Genomic DNA, 20,536 nt, shown 5'->3' with positions numbered 1-20,536 from the left:
CCACCTGGGGGCAGAGGGGCCCAGGGTTCCATTCCAGCCTCTGTGGGTACACAAGTACTAAGGCAGCGTGCTGGGTTCCTGCCATTATCTCCACACAGGAAGGCGTGGGTCATATGCTCTGCCCACAATGAGACCATCTATTTCAAAAGAGTGATTACGACCATCCCAGGGAAGGAGGGGCAGGCAGCAGTGTCAACATTAGCACAAGGGTGACACACCTTCCCAAACAGAGATTTTTGAAACATCCTTCTGAACCCTCATCTGCAATGACAGACTTGCCTTTCTATTTTGATGTTTATACTGAAGTTTGTAAGACTTGGAATTAAAAAACAAACTCTCATCTCCATAGCTTTATTCCACTAAACATGACTGAAAAACAGGGGCGAGATCTTTTGAGCATATGAATGTGTTATCTCTGCCCATCCCTGAGTCATCAACAGATATATACAATTTTCATTTTAAATGGGAATTCTAAATGATGTTATACCTGTGTATATCTTCCCAGGTTTTACGTGTGCCCTACAGAAAGAAATATTATACCAAGGGAAGCTCTTTGTATCAGAAAACTGGATTTGTTTTCATTCCAAGGTCTTTGGAAAAGACACCAAGGTTAGTATTTTTTTAAAAAAGAAAACTAACCCTGCATTTTCTTACATATTGTTAATATTAATTGTTAAATGTAGCAATGTTTGTAAATATTTGTGTCATTATTATACCTTTATACCAAGTTTCCTTTACTGTAGTCCCAAATACTACAGGTTCTAAATGCCTCTGCATGAGAGTGCTAAGTCTCTTCAGTTATGTCTGACTCCTTGTGATCCTATGGACTATAGCCTGCCAGGCTCTTCTTTCCATGGGATTCTCCAGGCAAGAATAATGGAGTGGGTTGCCATGCCCTTCTCGAAGGGATCTTCCCCACCCAGGGATAGAACCCGTGTCTCTTCCATCTCCCACACTGGCAGGCAGGTTCTTGACTACTAGCGCCACCTGGGAAGCCCCCTACATGCCTCTAGATGACACAAACTTCTCTTTTTCCCCAAACTGCACTCTTTTCATTCATTTCCTTACATACATATATCCCTCCTGAAATCCTGCCTTAAATCCTTTTAACCAAGATGTCACCAGCACATTCAAAGTTCTTCATATGGAGGGTGTGCTGTAATTTGTTTCAAAGACATACCTTAAACCCAAAACAATTCTTTAAAAAAAAAAATTTATACCATATTCACACAGTTACCATGAGAAATCTAGGCAAACAGGCCTATAACTAAGCTACTTATTTGAGCTCCCTTTGTCACTACTACAAAATGAGCAGGCTTTGGAGCATTTTGGTCCTGGTCTGGGAGTCACATACAATCTCCAGTAGACACTGACTGACATCTTTTCCTTCTCACTAAATATAGATTTGGGGGAACAGAGTCCCATGTTACCTGAACCATTAAGCTGAATAGCCTGAACGAGTTGGCAGTTTTCCCAGGGCACCACCTTTTAAAACAAGGCCCTTGGGAGTTTGGCGTAAGAAGGGAAAAAGCTCGTTCCTTCCCACTGACATTCTTTCCCTTTGAGCTATGACGTCACATCACCCAGTTCAGTCAGGCCACCAGAACAAGGAAGCAAAGAAACACCTGGGGTTTGCGTGACCTTGGTGAGTTTTTAATCATTCTGATTCACGATTATGAATAAGCAACTTTTATATTCATGAAATAGCTGATTAAAAAACTCCTTTTCTTTTGACTGGTAGATATGTTTTATTTAAATACTCTCCCTAAAGCTACTGGCAGTCGTATAAATAAAGGCCACTTAACAAATATAGTGGAAATTCTTTATGTTGGTGTTGAGTCAGCAGACTAGCATCAAACATGTAATTTTTATTGTATAGAGTTGTGTTGAGATAAACATAGTTTAGATTCACAGGATTATTTGAATCAGTATAATGGAAAGCCATATTGAGTAGTATCACACCGTGTTTCTAGATTTCTGGATTATAAGCTCTTGTGCATAGAGTGGATAAGGAGACTGATTCCAGTTCTTCAGGATAAAGATAATTCGAAGGAATAGCGTAAGCCAACACCTCTAACCAAAGCAGCAGGGATTGAAAACATTAGTGAACGAAGAATTAGCCTTTGTTAAGGGATGAGGAATTCACAAAGCCAGTAAGTATGGTTTCAAGCTAATGTTATTCTAGTAATGGTTTCAAAATCCCCCCTCTAGCTAAGAAAGAACTGACCAGAAAAAAAAAGGATTGACCTGGTTTTTTCAAGACAAGGACACATGGGATTGCTTTGGCCTTTGCTGTATCTAATCTAAGAGGGGTGGGAAGATAAGAACCACAATAGTGACTTGCACATTCCCTCCCCACTGAGGATGGTGTCATGGAAACTTGGGCTTCAATCCTCTGGCAGAATTTGCTCCCTGCCAACAGACCTTGGCCCAACGCGATCTTGCATGAACTAAAAGGAGTCAAACAATCTGCACCAGGAAGGAGAATTTTCTAAGCACCCTACCCTAGAGAAATGTTAATAATAAAGTGTAACCTTAATTTAATCAAGACCTTTTCAGCCTGTGTGTATTTTCAGATGCTAGTAAAATTAAAGGCATGTATCGCATTCCATCTAAGCTCAAACAGAGAAATGATTCATGCTTTATTTCTCCAGGGTTATCTAGTTGTCATTTTATACTTATGAAGCAATTGATTGAAAACTCCATCTTAAGGGTGTTCCATGCCTCAGATTCTGCAAAAATCCAAATTTATAGCTCTTGTCACTGTGTATTTGTGTTGCTGCTGAGAATCAAAATTAGACTCATTGTTATATCATCATCTTTCTTGGAAGATACTAAGTTCTTTTTTCCAAAGTAATCCCAGTTTATCACTTCTGAATTATTTCTCCAACTTCAAAAGTTTTGTGGGTAGAGTTCTTTGGTGAAATAGCTTTCTTTCCTCTAGTGTCTAATTTAGATCAGCCCCTCTTTCTTCACAGTCTTCCCATCTGGGGCAGTAGAACAGCTCCATCTTGTAAACCTCAGTAAGAACGCAAATATCCTAAATTTAAGCTTAAGAAAATTACAAGTTCAGTTTTGGTCGTTCAAACTGGAAGTACTAGCATAAGGCCTTCCTTGCCCCCACTGACCTTGTTGATTTCTTTCAGAATATATAAAGCATTTTTACAAAATGTATGTTCATGTGAGTGTGTGCACCCGTGGGAGAATTCAGGCCTTTGTTACCAGGAGTGTGGGTGCCTCTGTTTTCGGGGATCAAAGTGATGTGATCCATTTTCCTTTGAGATAAAACCTGGTTGATCTCATAAAAATCAACCAGGTTTGATTAAAATATGAGGAACATCTACTATTTGTGGAATCCGATACATTCTTGTAGTACACTGTATAAAAAAGAACCCCTGTTTTGGATCAGAACCAGATTCTATCTTTGTAATTTATTTATGACCCTGAGAAAGTCATGTGTATTAGTCATTCAGTCATGTCCAACTCTTTGAGACCCCATGGACTGTAGCCCACCAGACTCCTCTGTCCATGGAAATCTCCAGACAAGAATGCTAGAGTGGGTAGCCATTCCCTTCTCCAAGAGATCTTCTGACCCAGGGATTGAACCCAGGTCTCCTGTATTGCAGGCAGATTCTTTACAATCTGAGCCACCAGGAAAGCCCTGGTGAAAGTCATATACCTCTCTAAACAAACATCCTTATCTCTTAGAATATCTATATTATAGGAATGTCATAATTAAATGAAATTGTCGTCTAGTGAATAGGTATTGATAATGGTAGCTGCTGTAATTGTCGTTATTTCTCATTGTTTCAATCAGAAAAGAACTTAAGAGTTCTTTTATTTCACCCATCCCCTTTTTTAAGAGACAGATGAGAAAATGAATGACACTTTTATTGAGTGCTAGGTATTTTCCATCTGTTATCTCATTTAATCCACAGAAAATCCTGGGAAGTAGGTAAGACTGTCTCTCTAAGTCAGGGAACTGAGGCCAAGACAGCTTACGAGGTTGGATAGGTCATGTAGATAGTAACAGAACTGAGAATACAATCCAGGATTCCTGTCCCCAAATGGGTCTGCTACACCAGTGGTTTCAGCCTCTTCCCCTAAGGACAGAGGAGAGCAGGGTGGTTGGAGATGAGCTCAGAGTGGGTAACCACAAGCACTTAACTTTAGGTTCTTAGGACCACCTTTAAAATGACTGTACATTTTGCATTCTGTTCCCATGTCTAAAGATAAAGGTTTCTCACCAAACCCTTCAACAGACTCAGTGATCCACACTTACCCTCCTGCTTTGTAAACACTACGTTGAGACCTCGGTGACACACCATACCACTGTTTAAGATTCCCTTTTCTTCATGGAGACTGAAGAGCCGGCGGTTGGTTTTATCTTTTCTTTTTCCTTCAACATGAAGATTTGGAATGCTGCTCTGTGAAGCCTGAACCCATGTTAACTCAGTGATTCTGTTTCAGATCTCGATTCCAGCTTTCTCAGTAACCTTGATAAAGAAAACCAAAACTGCCCTCCTGGTGCCAAATGCCCTGATTATAGCGACACTCACAGACAGGGTGAGTACACAGCAGGCGTGGGCACTCTGCTTTGTCCTGCTCTGGGTTTCATTGACTTAGGGGCCTCTTGCCAAGTACCAAGACCCTGAACCATAAATACCATGAATTGGGAGTTACTCTAGAAGACTCATTTTTAAAATCACAGCCTTCAGACATTTGTATAGTGTGGTTTCCCCTGACAAGGTGATTTATTCTAATCGTTGCCTATTTTGAATTTCCTGCTGACTTCATTATACTTGCTTGACCAAGGTCCAAAAAATTAAAATTCTTTCCCAACTTCCCTTTCCCTAACATCTGTCAGGTCAGGTCAGGCTAAAGGGATCTATTTCATTTGTTTATTATTATTTAAAACCCTACCACTGCCTTGTTTACAGGGTGAGGCAGGGTGATAGGAGGAGTCCCTGGGGTGGGGGTGGCTAGTCTCCCCATAACCTCCATTGGTGCCTCTCCACAGCCAACCTGAAAACATAAAAGTGGGGCCTGCTATTCGGGTGCAGCTTCAGGCCCAATTCTAGGCCCTCTCTGCTTCCAGGTTGCCTTAACTACCCCTCTTCGATACAGAAGTTCTGGAGTTGTCATTGGCCTTGGGCTACCCCAGGCATGGACAACCTGAAATATTTGCATGGAGAGCAGTGTTTCTTTCATCTTGGCAAGAGAGAGGCAGTGGAATGGTTTGGTTACTCATTTTTCACTTGAAATTTTTCTTTTTATATCTTTTCCCTACTGTTTTTATGAAAGCATAAAAGCTAATTTCTAACCCTACTGAGTAACTTAAAGAGGGAAGGAAAGACAAGGGAAGATTAAAAGAAGCTATTCTGATGAGCTAGGAAATATGTTGATACCTATTATGAGATTTTTTTTTTTTTAATACTAATGGCTAGCAAGCATCAGGTACTTCTTGCCAGATGTACACAAGATACTTTCCTTGTATGTACACATTTATTTCACACTGCCCATACTATGAGGGGTAGGGACTGTTAAGAAAACAGAAACTAAGAAGCATTAAGTAAGCAATTTGCCCAATGTCACCCACTTGGTAAGTAATGGAGCCAAAATTTGCAACTCGGTCCATCTACTGCCAGAACCCATAACGTTAACTACTTTGGAATACAGTATTTGCTTGGAAAGTATATCAAGTTCTCTCATGGGTGAGCAAGAGAGGGTAGTCACAAACTTTGGAAAACGAGTGTGAAAAGATTGTGTGACTCGAAAAAATGGAAAAAGAGTGAGCTTTTTTATTGTTAACATATGGTTGATGGTAAAATCATTTTTCCTTATGTTATTTGTCTCCAAATGACTTGTCTAGCTCTGACTTTACTTCTTTCTCATAACTTACTTATAAGCGTTCCCTAGGAAATCTCCATATTTGTACAAGAAAGAATCTGAAAGTGGCTTGAAAAAAAATGAGCCTGTTAGAGCAGCTGGGAAATTTTCAGTGGAAATCTAGGTCAGAGCAGAGACAGCAGACCCTTGGGAACTGTTAAATACCTTCTCAAAAGGAGGTGGGGAAGGGGGAGAGAGAGACTTAAAAGAGGACCTGGCAAAAACACCACGGGCCTTTCTTTACTATCCAAGTCTCTTTCTGTCTAAGCTTGTCTGGGGCACCAAGGTTAGGGTATCAGAGCTTTCCTTTTGCTATACATTTCTCTATTATTTAAGTTGGGTTTGAGAGTTTTGTTGCTATTGTGGGAGAACATATTCACTTTATTCCAGGAATGGAATAAAAACTCAATGTGTGGATGAGAGGAATGAGTGTATAGACTCTATATAGAATATAGGCTACATTGTTTGAAGATATATATAGAGAGAGAGACAGATAAAATTTTTAACTCTTACTTCTAGTCAAGCAGTATCTGTTAATAATTATTATTTTGTTTTTCAGTACATATTTGTCTCCTTACTCTCCAGAGATTCAACTTACAAACTACTGAAATCTGTATGTGGGCACTTAGAAGTGAGTATGACATCTCTGAGCCTCAGTTGCTGTCTCTCTTCTGTATTTCTTAGTTTTGGAGTTGATCTGGTTTTTCCATTTTGTAAAAATAATTTTGTTTCAATAATTTCAGAATACAGGTATTGGCAATGGTCCCAGTCCATCTTCTCTTGAAAACAGTTTCCGGGCAGACCGCCCTTCATCTCTGCCTCTGGTGAGTTGCCTACATAATGATCAAAATGCAAAAGAAAGTGAGAAGGTCCCACAATGGCACTGCTGCTTACACCATGACCAGGGTGTGGGAGGAATTTAGGACCATGGTATCTGAGGCAGAGTTGAAGAGGGCATTTCTGTCCTGAAGAAGAGAGGACCATAGGAAGTCATAAACTTATTCGGGTAATTGAAGAGCCATCCTGCAAAAGAAAAGAAACATGCTAGTGGGCTGACTTGGCCAGTTACTGGTCCACAAAGGTATTCATCAAATCTTGATATATTTATCAGTGTTGTTTAGAGGGATTCACCAATTTATTTGGGGAGGGCATGATTCAGTCCCACAAGTCATTGAACGTCTTCTATGTTCAAGGCACCATGTTAGCGTAGTATACCCATAAAGACACCAGGAAAAGTCAAAACTAGTTCTTACCTTCAAAGATTTTACAGCTTAGTAGATGATGAGGGATACTCAGAAATAACTGTGGAAGAAGAAAGTTGTAATGCCCAAGTAAAAGGCAGAGAGATTCTTTGATCCCCTTAGACTTTTTGACTATAGAGTAAATCGCTAATGGAAATAGCTCCCCCCATTTGTATAGGATTTATACCTGAGATGGTATAATATAAGCCCAAGGAAGTCCCAGCCATGTTGTTCAAATGGTTATTCCCAAACTGATGATTGTTAAATGTTTTAATACCTTTGGTGACATGGGATGAGCCCAGAGTTTCAACATCTAGAGATCTTTTTTTTTTTCAGAGCTGTTAAAAAGTACTGGGATTGAAAACATGTTCACACAAAAACTTAAGCCAGAATGTTCATAGCTGCATTATACATCATAGCCCAGAAGTGGAAGCAACCCCAATATCCATCAGCTGATAAATGGATAAATAAAATGTAATATATCTATATAGTGAAATATTATTTGACCATAAAAAGGAGCTATCAATACATAATACGGCATGGATAAACCTTGAACACATTATGCTAAGGGGAAGAAGGCAGACACAAAAGGCCACATATTGTATGATTCATTTATATGAAATGTTCAGAATAGACGAATCCATAGGAACAGAAAAGGCATTAGTGGTCGCCAGGGGATGAAAGGAGGGAGAAATTGGAGTGACTGATAATGGATAAAGAGTTTCTTTTGGTGGGGAGATGGGCATATCATGAAATAATATGTGATGGTTGTACAATAATGTAATTATTCTGAAAACCACTACATTGTATACTTAAACTGGTGAATTTTATCTCAATTAAAAAAAAAAAATCTACCTTAAAAAAACAGTGAGAAATAGGATAAAACACTTATGATTTGGAATCCATCAAACCTGGTTTCAAATCTCGGTTCCAGCCAGCTGAGCTATGCCATCAGGCAAGCTCTTTAATTACTCTGACTCGGTTCCTTCATCTGGTAAAATGCCAAGCTCCTTACATGGCTGTGAAGATTAAGTACAGTCATGAAATCATATGTATGGAGCTTTGCATACTGCCTGATCTATGGTAGGCATTCCATTAATACTTATTAAATTGAGATTTGAATTAACTTTCTTTGCCCTATAAATTCTTGCATGAAGTTGCAATGGCTGTTGAAATGATCAAGAGACAGCTCATTGAAGGTGAAATGTTGGTAATTTGCTTACAGGCCATGTTTCCTTTTCTTCACTTGGTTGCTAAATAAATTGTGAAAATCTCGCCTAATTTTACCTTTGCCTAACCACTTAATTGTACTTTCACCAGCACATTTTAGTGATGCCTCTTGTCTCTTCATTTCTTAAGCACTTTGGGGAACAAGTAGGGTACACAGCAAAAACATCCTGCTTTTTCCCAACTCCACACTCCTGTATAACCCTTCTGTCATTGAGAAATATGTTACTGACCCCGTTTTGATTTGTTTGAGGGAAGAAAAAAAGCTAAAACTTTCCCTTCAGTGTCTAATTTGCTTAGGCCATTTTCCCTTTTCTGTTTCTAATACCTCTTTTAAAACTATAATTTGAAAAAACCTTTCTCTGCATTTACTGTTGTTCAGTCACCAAGTCACGTCTGACTCTTTGTGATCCCATGGACTGCAGCACACCAGGCTTCCTTGTCCTTCACTATCTCCAGGACTTTGCTCAAACTCATGTCCATTGTGTCAGTGATGCCATCCAACTATCTCATCCTCTGTCACCCCCTTCTCCTCCTGCCCTCAATCCTTCCCAGCATCAGGGTCTTTCCCGTTGAGTCAGCTCTTCGTATCAGGTGATCAGAATATTGAAGCTTGAGCATCAGTCCTTCCAATGAATATTCAGGGTTGATTTCCTTAAGGATTGACTGGTTTGATCTTCTTGATGTCCAAGGGACTCTGCATTTAGAACATACATTTAGAACTTTCTAGCTACTTTTTTGTCTTATATATGTGTATTTCAGTCACTTTTTCTCATTAAAAATGCTAATGAGACTTCTCCAGCTTTACCTGGAAGCTTTTCTGTCATCAGCATTCCAGTTTTTTCCCTAGACATTTGTTGTTTCAAACAAGTGGCCATGGTGTATTAACCAAATTCTGACTGCCCAGAAAATCAGTAACCAGATACTCTGTCTGTTGAGGAAACCCAGTAGTATGGGGTAATCCTTCCTTATTTGTATTTTATAGGTCAGGCCTAAGTGAAAGGCCTGCATGCTGAATAAAGGATAATGGGCCTCTTTGCATTTCATTATTTCCCTTCAGGATTTCAACGATGAATTCTCAGATCTGGATGGAGTGGTGCGGCAAAGAAGGCAAGACATGGAAGGATACAGTAGTTCTGGATCTCAGACCCCTGAATCTGAGAACTCTCGAGGTCTGGGAGATTTTTGTATCTTTACTGAAACCTAATTCTCCACAAAACATCCTTACCCCAACCAAAAACAAAAAAACAAAACCAACCAATAAACAACACATCTTCTGAGCTTACAGTTAAAACAAAGGGTAGTTTGAAAGTTCAAGGGAAACGAATTGCCTATGTGGTAAAAACCCATTTCCCTTTATATGTATGTAACAAATGTCTCTTTGAGAATGCCCTGATTGTCCAGTGGTTAAGGCTCCACAGTGTTACTGCAGAGGGCCCAGGTTCAATCCCTGGTTGGGGAACTAAAATCCCACAAGCTGTGTGGTGTGGGAGGAAAAAAGAAATCTCTTAAACAGACATAATATTGGGGTGGTCGAAAGACAGAAACATGCAATATTTTCTTAGCTCAGTCAGTAAAGACTCTGCCTGCAGTGCTGGAGACCTGGGCTCGATCTCTGGGTTGGGAAGATCCCCTGGAGAAGGAAATGGCAACCCACTCCAATATCCTTACCTGGAAAATCTCATGGATAGAGGAGCCTGGTGGGCTGCAGTCCATGGGATCACAGAGAATTGGGCACGACTGAGCGACTAACACTTAGTTACTTCTTTAGTAATATTACTAATTATTATGGCCGAATGATCCCCATGAGTCAATGGGATGAGGACAAACTGCCTTTGTATCGTTTTATTTCTTATTTGCTTAAACATTGAATTTCATCCCCAAACCACTCAACCAGCTTGTGGGAAGATCCATTTATATTCCCAACCATTATGTATATATTCAGGGATTGATTTGCTTTGTGGTTGATCTATGTGTGTGAACGCACTGGAGGGAAAACTTACCCAGCCCTGTTTCATCTTGGTAGATTTCCATGTGACAGAATCCCAGACAGTTCTGAATGTCTCCAAGGGAGAAGCAAAACCAACTCGAGCAGATGCCCTTGTGAACAGAGTACCTGAGGGAAAAGCCAAGAGTCTCCCTGGGCATGGTAAGGAATGGATTATGATGGCAGGAAGGTAGTGGGGACATCTGCTTGTAACTTTAAAAGGTCCTCATGTTTCACTTTATGACTGCCTTTCCACTTGCCTCTCCTCCCTTCCTGCTGTAGGTCTTTGCATATTAGTTCATTTATTCACTCAACAGACAGTACCCAGTTCTGTGCTTTACTGTAAGGGATACAAAGATGAATAGCTTCTGTAGAGGACGTTTCATCATTCTGAATACATTAAGACTATGATTCAAAAATTACCCATTAAACGAAATTATTTAATTATTATTTACTGATTATTATTATAACTGGTCACCGGTTGTCCTGGTAGGAGATCAAGGCTGGGGTCTGTAATGTTCACCAGTCACTCACTCTATCCCAAGGCTTGGCACAGAGAAGGCTCTCAACAAATATGTATTGAATGAAACATGTGGGAAGGAATTGTAACCACTGCTTGAAATGAAAACTGGGAGGGTTCAGATAGTATTTTCTCTGATTCCTATTGCCTGGAAATAATTCTGTCTCTCAAGTACTTCTTCCCTATAGGGATACTGCTGCATGAAGGACATATGTTATCACTTTAAAACATATATTTTGTTTTCCATTCAGCAGGTCAGTCAGAAACCACTGGAATCATACCCAGAGTAAAGTCTGAGAAATGTCCAACTCTCCACCATATTCTTATATTCTATGCAATTGTGTAAGTAAATGTATTTACTGTGAATGACTTAAGACTTGTATTTTACTGTTAATGACTTAAGAAAATGATTCATTTCACTAAAGGGAAAATCTCTTCACGTTGTCAAGAGCCATGAATCTCTAATGTCTCTAATGTGACCCAGATCTTTAGGGGGGCAATTTTCATCTCCTACTTCAACATTTTTTTTCTTAAATTTAGGTCACATTTTCATATTCATCCTTTTTTATTTAAATAAATAGTGGAGAAGGGAAGAAAGAAGAGCAAAATATGCCAGATCCAGCAGAGGACTAAGTTCTGAGTAGATACTCTTAGTAGAGAAATTGTTGCCTGAAATATGACACATCTTTGTTCTTGTTTATTTTTTCATCTATCCAATGTCTTCCGGTTAGAAACCAAAACAACTTTAAAATGTCATTCCCTTAAAATTGGACAGCTACAAGTAAATCAATGAAGTTGGAACACACCATCTCACCATATACAAAACTAAACAAAATAGCTTATAGACTTAAACATAAGACGTGACAGACATGACACCATAAAACTCCTAGAATAAAACATGGGCAAAACATCCTTAGCAATGTTTTCTTAGGTCAGTCTCCCAAGGCAATAGAAATAAAAACAAAAATAAACAAATGGGACCTAGTCAGAGTTTTACAAGCTCTTGCACAGCAAAGGAAACTGTAAACAAAATTAAAAACCACAGATTGGGCAAAAGAATTTGCAAATGATGTGACCAACAAGGGCTTAATTTCCAAAATATACAAACAGTTCATCCAACCCAACAACAACAAAAAAACACAACCCAATTGGTAAATAGGCAAAAGACCTAAATAGATAGCTCTCCAAAGAACAGCTACAGATAGCCAAGAGGCACATGGAAAGCTGTTCAACATTGCTAATTATTAGAAAATTGCAATTCAAAACTACAGTGAGGTACCACCTCACAGCAGTCAGGATGGCCATCGTTAAAAAGCCCAGAAATGCTGGAGAGTGTGGAGAAAGGGAACCCTGCTACACTGTTGGTGGGAATGCAAACTGGTGCAACCACTGTGGAAAACAGTATGAAGTTTCCTCAGAAAACTAAAAATAGAGCCACCATGTGATCCAGCAATCCCATTCATGGGCATAACTCCAGACAAAAGTATAATTCAAAAAGACACAGGACTCCTATGTTCATAGTAGCACTAGTCATAGTAGCCAAGACATGGAAGCAACCCAAGTGTCTGTCAACAGGTGAATGGAGAAAGATATGGTGTGTGTATATATACATATATATATATGTATGCTGCTGCCAAGTCGCTTCAGTCGTGTCCGACTCTGTGCAACCCTATAGACGGCAGCCCACCAGGCTCCGCCATCCCTAGGATTCTCCAGGCAAGAATACTGGAGTGGGTTGCCATTTCCTTCTCCAGTGCATGAAAGGGAAAAGTGAAAGTGAAGTTGCTCAGTCGTGTCCGACTCTTAGCGACCCCATGGACTGTAGCCCACTAGGCTCCTCCGTCAATGGGGTTTTCCAGGCAACAGTGGAATAATACGCAGCCATAGAAAAGAATGAAATAATGCCATTTTCAGCAACATGGATGTAACTAGAGATTATGACACTAAGTCAGAAAGAGAAAGACAAATATCATACTGATATCATTTATATGCAGAATCTAAAATATGACACAAATGAACCTATCTGTGAAATAGAAACAGACTCATGGACACAGAGAACAGACTGGTAGTTGCCAAGAGAGAGAGGGTGGGGGGATGAAGTGGGAGGTTGGGGTTAGCAGATGCAAATTATATACAGTTATAAAATATAATGTATAGGAGAAACAACAAAGTCCTACGGTATAGGACAGAGAACTATATTCAATATCCTATGACAAACCACAGGATAATAGAAAAGAATGTTTAAAAAATGGAAAATATTTTAAAAGTATTAAAAAACAGTAGAAAAGAATGTTTCTAAAAATGTAAATATATGTATAACAATCACTTTGCTGTACAGCAGTAATTAGCACAACACTGTAAATCAACTGTACTTCAATTTTTAGAAAATTAATCCCCTTCAATAAAAACTTAAGCGTTGACTTTTTTAACTTCCCCCTCAGCTTCCACTCTGTAAACAGTTGTTCTTCTGAAAATAGCCGGACCCAGTTCTAGGCTGTTCCTCACAACCAAGGAAGATGTGCCCGGTTTGGTTTTCAGATAAAGCAGGGAATTTGTGAGTCACAAGACCAGACACTCACTGGCCAGGACTTCCCACAGTACCTGGTGGGAGGAGGAGCCCCAGCTTGACAATCTACATTGGCTGGCTTTGAGTAAGACTCCTGAATGGCCATTATTTGTAAATTGAGGAACTAGAGAATTTAATATCCTAGTTCTAAAGTTTGGTGCAAGCATCAGTCTGTTGAAAAAAAAGAATGACCTTTTTAAAGTCTACAGACAAGTTGTTTTGGTAAATACCTTGCCTCAAATGTAGAGTTTACATTTATTGCTTTAGGAACATCAATCAGTTCCTGGCCATTAACCTATTGATAATTTCTCTTTTATCCCTTTCCAGTGTCTGTGCACTGATCATCTCGACCTTCTACATGAGATACAGAATTAATACTCTGGAGGAGCAGCTGGGGTCACTAACCTCCATTGTGGACACCCATCAGACTGAGTAAGACAGTTCCCTCCAGTGCTGTCTTCTGCTTGCTTTTCACATTAGTGTAATGTTTGAGCTGAGCATGGCATCCTTCTGGCAAGCATTAATTGAGGATACATTCCGTATGAGACGTTTTGCTAAGTGTACATGTAGAAAATAAAGAGGTAGGTGGGCCCTGGAGAAAAAAATGAATGACCTGACTCTGCATGTTTTTGAGTTGCTATAGTGTTGCCAGCAAGAAGGCAAGAAACAAGCCTAATTTTACATTATCTTGTTCTCTTATCCTAAGGCCGGTTGTGACCTTGGCCCATTTATTAAAATATTCAGGTTTATCTTTGTAAAATGGCAGTGAGTCAAGTCATTCATAAAAAAGAAGCAATTCAAGTAACTCAGCACATTTCATCATTTATAGCTCTCTATAGGAACTCACAAATTTACAAAACTCTTGACCACTATAAAGATTCATGTGACCAGTAATTAGCTGAATGTGTCTGTAAAGATTTTCTACCACAGTATTTTTAATATGCCCCAACTAATTAAATCTATTGACATAAAGGTCTTTCCTATAAACCCATTTACATGAGGATTTTCACACATTCCCTAAAAAGTAAAATAAAAGCGTACTGCTAGCTGAAGCTTTAAAAGTAGAGATATTTCTTTATAGAGTATGTACCATGTGCTAGAGGCACTATTACCATAGATACTTTCACACACCAACAATGTTCTCTCATTATAGCTTCACCATAACCCTATAAGATAGGTGTTATTCCCCCCTTTACAGATGAGGAAACTGAGACTCAGAGAAATAGTTTGTAAAAAAAAAATAACAGAATCAGGATTCAGGTCTGTATGACCATAGAAACTTAGTCTACCAATGGTTTCTTGCATGTAAGTAACAGCCGAGAAGTCAGTCAGTATATTTTCATTGTGTGTCAGAATCATCTGGACAGCTTATTAAAATAGACTGCAGAGCCCATTCTCCAAGCTTCTGGTGCTGGTCTGGGGTCTACACTTTAAGAACTATTATGAATTAAAATAAATAAAGTTATATTAAAAAAAAAAGAACTATTGTGCTATACCATTCTGGGGCCTTTCTTGAGACTTCTAAAAGTTTTGTTCTATGGCTTATGTGTATGCTGTTACACAGATTATTTTTGTGCCATGAACATACATTTAAACCAATAATAAGAAGTCTAATGAATGGTTTGGGATAGACTTATACCCTGCCCTTACTCTTTCCCATGTTGTTCAGAATGTTAATAATACACCTTGAGCTAGGAGGTGACTCTACGTTACTGTAAACTATTCATATTAGTTCACTATCATATAAGTGATATAAGTGATTTTATTAGGAAAATGTACCTCCTGTCCTGTTATCATTTAATTAACTTGGTGACAATGAGGGGGAAATTCTACTAATGAAAGTCAAATGGAATATTTATTCTACTATTTAGATAGTCAACCCAAGAAGAGGTAACAATCTGAAAAACAATCATTTAAAAGGAAAATTACAGAGGTCACATATGACATGAGGTCAGGGAACATCTATGATGGGATAGTCTGTTAATAGAGTAATTTAACAGAACCTAAATTTCCTCTGTATCTTACTTCATCCAGGGTCATCCATCCATGCTGCTCAGGTAGCTAAATCTACACTTGTAATCTGCTTTCATTGGTACAGAACCATTTTTTAAATATATACATTGTACTAGCTTTGTTAGTGGGTTCACAGCCTGTGGACTGTCAGAATTTCATGTGGATAAATCAGTACCTTGAGTCTCAGATCCCTCATTTAGAAACCAAAAGATTTCACCAGGTAACTTCCCTGGTGATCCAGTGGCTAACACTCCACACTCCCAATGCAGGGGACCGGATTCAGTCCCTAGTCAAGGAACTAGATCCCACATGCTGCAACTAAGACCCAGTACAGCCAAATAAATAAATTTTATATATATATATATATTTTTTTTAAGATTTAAACTCAGTTTCCTTTCTGGGATATAAGACTTTGATACTATGGATCAAGGTTAAAGAAAAAACTGTTTCACCTCTGCTCAATGAAAAACATGTTTGCTTTCTTAACATTTAGATAATCATCAATAAGTTACCGAGTATCTATGGCTCAAAAATGGATCCTATGTAAAATAAATTAGACCAGTTAATGCCATCTAAAAACTTCACAGCTTATAACAAGCACATGAAAAGATGCTCAACATCACACATTATTAGATAAATGCAAATCAAAACTACAATGAGATACCATCTCACACCAGTCAGAATGGCCATCATCAAAAACTTTACAAACAATAAATGGTGGAGAGGGTGTGGAGAAGAGGGAACACTCTTGTACTGTTGGTGGGAATATAAATTGATACAATCACTATGGAAGATGGTATGGAGATTCCTTAAAAAACTAGGAATAAAACCACCATGTGACCCAGCAATCCCACTCCTAGGCATATACCCTGAGGAAACCAAAATTGAAGAAAGACACATTTATCCCATTGTTCATTGCAACACTATTTACAATAGGTAGAACATGGAAGCAACCTAGATATCTGTCCATCGACAGATTAATGGATAAAGAATTGTGGTACATATACACAATGGAATATTACACAGCCATAAAAAGGAACACATTTGAGTCAGTTTTAATGAGGTGGATGAACCTAGAGCCTATTATAAGAGAAGTGAGTCAGAAAGAGAAAGATAAATATCATATTCTACACATATATACGGAATCTAGAAAAGGTACTGAAAAATTTATTTACAGGGCAGCAGTAGAGAAACAGACACAGAGAGAGACTTATAGACATGGAGAGAGGGGAGGAGAGGGTGAGATGTATGGAAAGAGTAACATGGAAACTTACATTACCATCTGTAAATAGATAGCCAATGGGAATTTGCTGTATGGCTCAGGAAACTCAAACAGGGGCTCTATATCAACCTAGAGGAGTGGGAAGGGGGGAGATGGGAGGGAGGGGGATATATGTATACCTATGGCTGATTCATGTTGAGGTTTGACAACAAAATTATGTAAAGCAACTATCCTTAAATTAAAAAAAAAACAAAAAACTTTACAGCTTAAATTACAACCAAGAAACAGAGGAGATACAAACCACGGTGCTTGACCTTAACATGAAAATCTGATCAATGGTTTTTGAGCAGCTCTCCAGGAAAATGTATACACATCTCTAAATGTCCTACAGTTTTAGCTGGTATAGGACCCCAGTGAACCCCAGAGTAAGGGCCCATGCCTTTAACACTCAAGTGGTTAATAGTGAATATATCAAGTGTATATTACTAGACAAGGGCAATTACATTTATATGGCAGGTCTCAAGGAAGTATAGAAGTCACATACATCAACAGAAATTTGATTAAAGACAGGCTTCTCTGTCCATGGAATTCTACTGGCAAGAACACTGGAGTGGGTTGCCATTCCCTTCTCCAGGGGACCTTCCCGACCCAGGGATCGAACCTGGGTCTCTTGCATTGCAGGCAGATTCTTTACCGTTTGAACCACCAGGGAAGCCCAAACATTATGAAAGTTCTAGTGTAAATGGTTGCTTCTCCCATAAACAGTACAAATATGACTGAGAAAAGCAATACTCCTTAAAAATGCATGCCATCATGGACAGAGAGAAGGTATCAGGGGTTAATAAAACAAGTCTAACAAATCACATGCTTGAGAATAATTGATTCATGTTTGGAAGCTGAGGTGCAACACAGCCACTTAGACAAAAATAGCTTAAGAGATTTCCAGCTGATCTTTGTTGAATTAGTCCCCTAAACATCTAGTCTGGAGTTATGGATTACTGCAGGGCCTTTCTGATGTTAGCAGGTTAAATGCACACTGTCTTCCATTATAACCTACTTTTCTGTTCAAATAAATTTAAAATGTGTTCATTCCACTTGTTTCTTTGCCATTCTTGCCCACAGTAATTTTTCTCTTGGTTCTTACAGACAGACAGCACCATCTGGCCTGGGGTCACAAGTCCAGTTAAATGTGGAGGCCTTGTGCCAAGAGCTTACAGCTAACATAATGAGATTAGAAAAGGTGAGTGCTTTCTTTCCTGTATTGGGGTGGTCACGGTACTTACTGCCTCAGTCAGTCAGTTCAGTCGCTCAGTCGTGTCCGACGCTTTGCGACCCCATGGACTGCAGCACGCCAGGCCTCCCTGTTCATCACCAACTCCCAGAGCTTACTCAAACTCATGTCCATTGGGTCGGTGATGCCATCCAACCATCTCATCCTCTGTCGTCCCCTTCTCCTCCTGCCCTCAGTCTTTCCCAGCATCAGGGTCTTTTCAAGTGAGTCAGCTCTTCGCATCAGGTGGCCAACATATTGGAGTTTCAGCTGAAGCATCAGTCCTTCCAATGAATATTCAGGACTGATTTCCTTTAGGACTGACTGGTTGGATCTCCTTGCAGTCCAAGGGACTCTCAAGAGTCTTCTCCAACAGCACAGTTCAAAAGCATCAATTCTTCGGTGCTCAGCTTTCTTTGTAGTCCAACTCTCACATCCATACATGACTATTGGAAAAACCATAGCCTTGACTAGACAGACCTTTATTGGCAAAGTAATGTCTCTGCTTTTTAATATGCTGTCTAGGTTGGTCTTACTGCCTGGTGACAGTTTTTATGCTAAGATTCCTATGAGCAGTGTGTGCAGCTTATGACTATTTATAACGTCAACACATGCATTTTGACCCTAAATCCTGTCTTTGCTGATTCTGCTTTGGGACACAGATTTACGTTGGTACTATAGGCCCCCTACCACATAGGGCAGGGGTTACACACACATGGGTGTGCAACAGGCCATTGAAATGACTAAACCTCTCCCGGGGATTTTCCACAAAGAAATAGGTTTCAGCTCATTTTCCTTGTTATTAATAGTAGATTTTGTGGTTTTCCTCCTTGGTTAGAAATTATTCTCTTGTCCTAGGCCCCAAGGATAAGTGATAGCTGACATGGAGCTGCAGGGAGGGACACTGTAGGGAATGTCCTGACCAGAAAGGGCAGCCTCAGCTCCACCCAGGCTGGTTGTCACCGTGCATAAAATATTTGCATTCAGTCTCTGTAGATGTCATTGTTTCCATCTGACAAAATGATCAAAGTTTCAAGTTAACTTACTCAAGGAGGCAGAGCCAGAAAGTAGACAGAGCTAGAATTTGAGCCAGGTCTGACTCCCACATTTGTCCTGAGAAGTCCTCTGCTTTACTGCTCCCCAAAAACCCAACCTCATGGTTGGGGATACAGTCACTGAAGAGTGAGGCAAACAGGAGAAGATGGTAGGCAGCCAGAAATATCCTGAAGTTAAACCTTGTTAACATTTCTTATCTCTGCTTTCAGCATGTCTTTCCCTTCCCATCTGATGCTTTGTTTTGATCCTTATCTCAGGAAAGGTTTAGTGAATTATTCAATTCTAATTGCTGCCACAAATGCTTAATATTTGGTGGATTTCCTTAATAGTACAGTTATGCTTACTTGGGAAGAAACATAAAACACAAATGAGTCAAATTAAGTTTGTCCTGTGATACCAAATGGTACCTAGCACTTAACCACTTAAGTATGGAGAGCAAAGGAGTTCACAGGTTTCTATTCTAAACCAAGGCATGACAGATAATTCCCACTGAATCACTGTATCAGTGGGCAGACTCAGACATTTTCTCTTTTCAATCCATAATCAAGCTAGAGAAGGTATGGAGTAGCAACCAGAACTGTTTTCCTTTCTAAAACATTAGTTGCTAGAATTGAAGATAAAATTTCTTTGATGAAATGCTGAGACATGTTTAGAACTTCCCTGATAGCTCATTTGGTAAAGAATCTGCCGGCAATGCAGGAGACCCCAGTTATATTCCTGGGTCGGGAAGATCTGCTGGAGAAGGGATAGGCTACCCACTCCAGTATTCTTGGGCTTCCCTTCTGGCTCAGCTGGTTAAGAATCTGCCTGCAATGCAGGAGACCTGGGTTCGATCCCTAGGTTGGGAAGATCCCCTGGACAAGGGAAAAGCTACCCACTCCAGTATTCTGGCCTGGAAAATTCCATGTACTATATCACAAAGAGTTGGACACAACTGAGTGACTTTGACTTTAGACATGTTTGACTTCCTTGCTGACCTGGAGAATGGAGTGGCAATTTTCTCTTTTGTTCACACTGGCGCATGGTGATGTTCTTTGGACTGGGAAGCATGCAGAACCCAGTTGCCCTCTTGCGCATTTCTTCCCATTCTCCTGTGGATCCTGACAGGGACAACACTTTCTGTAATGAGGGACAGGAAAGCAGGAGAGACAGCTGGCCACGTCTTGTGCAGAACCCAGCCACTCGGCTAGGGTGCCAACATAAACCTGTGTCCCAAAGCAGAGGCGAGAAAGAGGGTATTTAGGGTCAAAATGCATGTGTTGATGTTATAAATAATCATAAATTGCACACAATTGCTCATAGGAATCTTAGCAGAAAAACAGTCACCAGGGCACACCCGCGTGCTTGTTGCTCAGGCTGTACCCCCCAGCCCCGCCCTTCCCAGAGGCAGGCTGGTGATGACACAGCAGCGCATGGCGGAGGTGCAGCAGCTATGGGGAGGTAGCAGCCAGGTCTCAGCTGTTTCTACTCAACACCAGCAACTCTTTAATTCTCCTGCAGGGACTGGTCATGCATGTCTCAGCCTCCTGATCTGCCCGCTTATAA

At 39.8% G+C, this 20,536-nt stretch overlaps 1 protein-coding gene and 1 long non-coding RNA gene across 9 annotated transcripts in view; one reads left to right on the top strand and one right to left on the bottom strand.

Annotated features, from left to right (window-relative positions):
- GRAMD2B (GRAM domain containing 2B) overlaps nt 1–20,536 on the top strand; it is a 119,548-nt gene that overhangs the window by 96,184 nt on the left and 2,828 nt on the right. For 4 of the 8 annotated variants that reach the window (XM_081499024.1, XM_081499026.1, XM_081499027.1 and 1 more), the window contains 9 exons: nt 506–609; nt 4,471–4,566; nt 6,449–6,520; nt 6,633–6,713; nt 9,418–9,529; nt 10,384–10,506; nt 11,119–11,206; nt 13,758–13,862; nt 17,812–17,905. In XM_081499024.1, coding sequence (XP_081355150.1) covers nt 506–609; nt 4,471–4,566; nt 6,449–6,520; nt 6,633–6,713; nt 9,418–9,529; nt 10,384–10,506; nt 11,119–11,206; nt 13,758–13,862; nt 17,812–17,905 — 875 coding nt within the window. Of the gene's footprint in view, nt 1–505; nt 610–4,470; nt 4,567–6,448; nt 6,521–6,632; nt 6,714–9,417; nt 9,530–10,383; nt 10,507–11,115; nt 11,207–13,757; nt 13,863–17,811; nt 17,906–20,536 lie in introns of all 8 variants that reach the window. The other 4 variants (XM_081499025.1, XM_081499021.1, XR_014056337.1 and 1 more) reach the window with 3 other exon arrangements.
- LOC145509743 (uncharacterized) lies at nt 7,728–10,474 on the bottom strand. The gene is made up of 2 exons (XR_014056378.1): nt 10,361–10,474; nt 7,728–9,054 (listed from the first exon to the last, which is right to left on the bottom strand). It is a non-coding gene; the product is annotated as an uncharacterized LOC145509743 (long non-coding RNA).

This window comes from Giraffa tippelskirchi, chromosome 6, assembly GCF_054371585.1.
Source record: "Giraffa tippelskirchi isolate mGirTip1 chromosome 6, T2T-mGirTip1v1.2.pri, whole genome shotgun sequence".
NCBI lineage: Eukaryota > Metazoa > Chordata > Mammalia > Artiodactyla > Giraffidae > Giraffa > Giraffa tippelskirchi.
The sequence above is the reverse complement of the archived record's forward strand: the minus strand, read 5'-3'. Positions and strand labels throughout refer to the sequence as shown.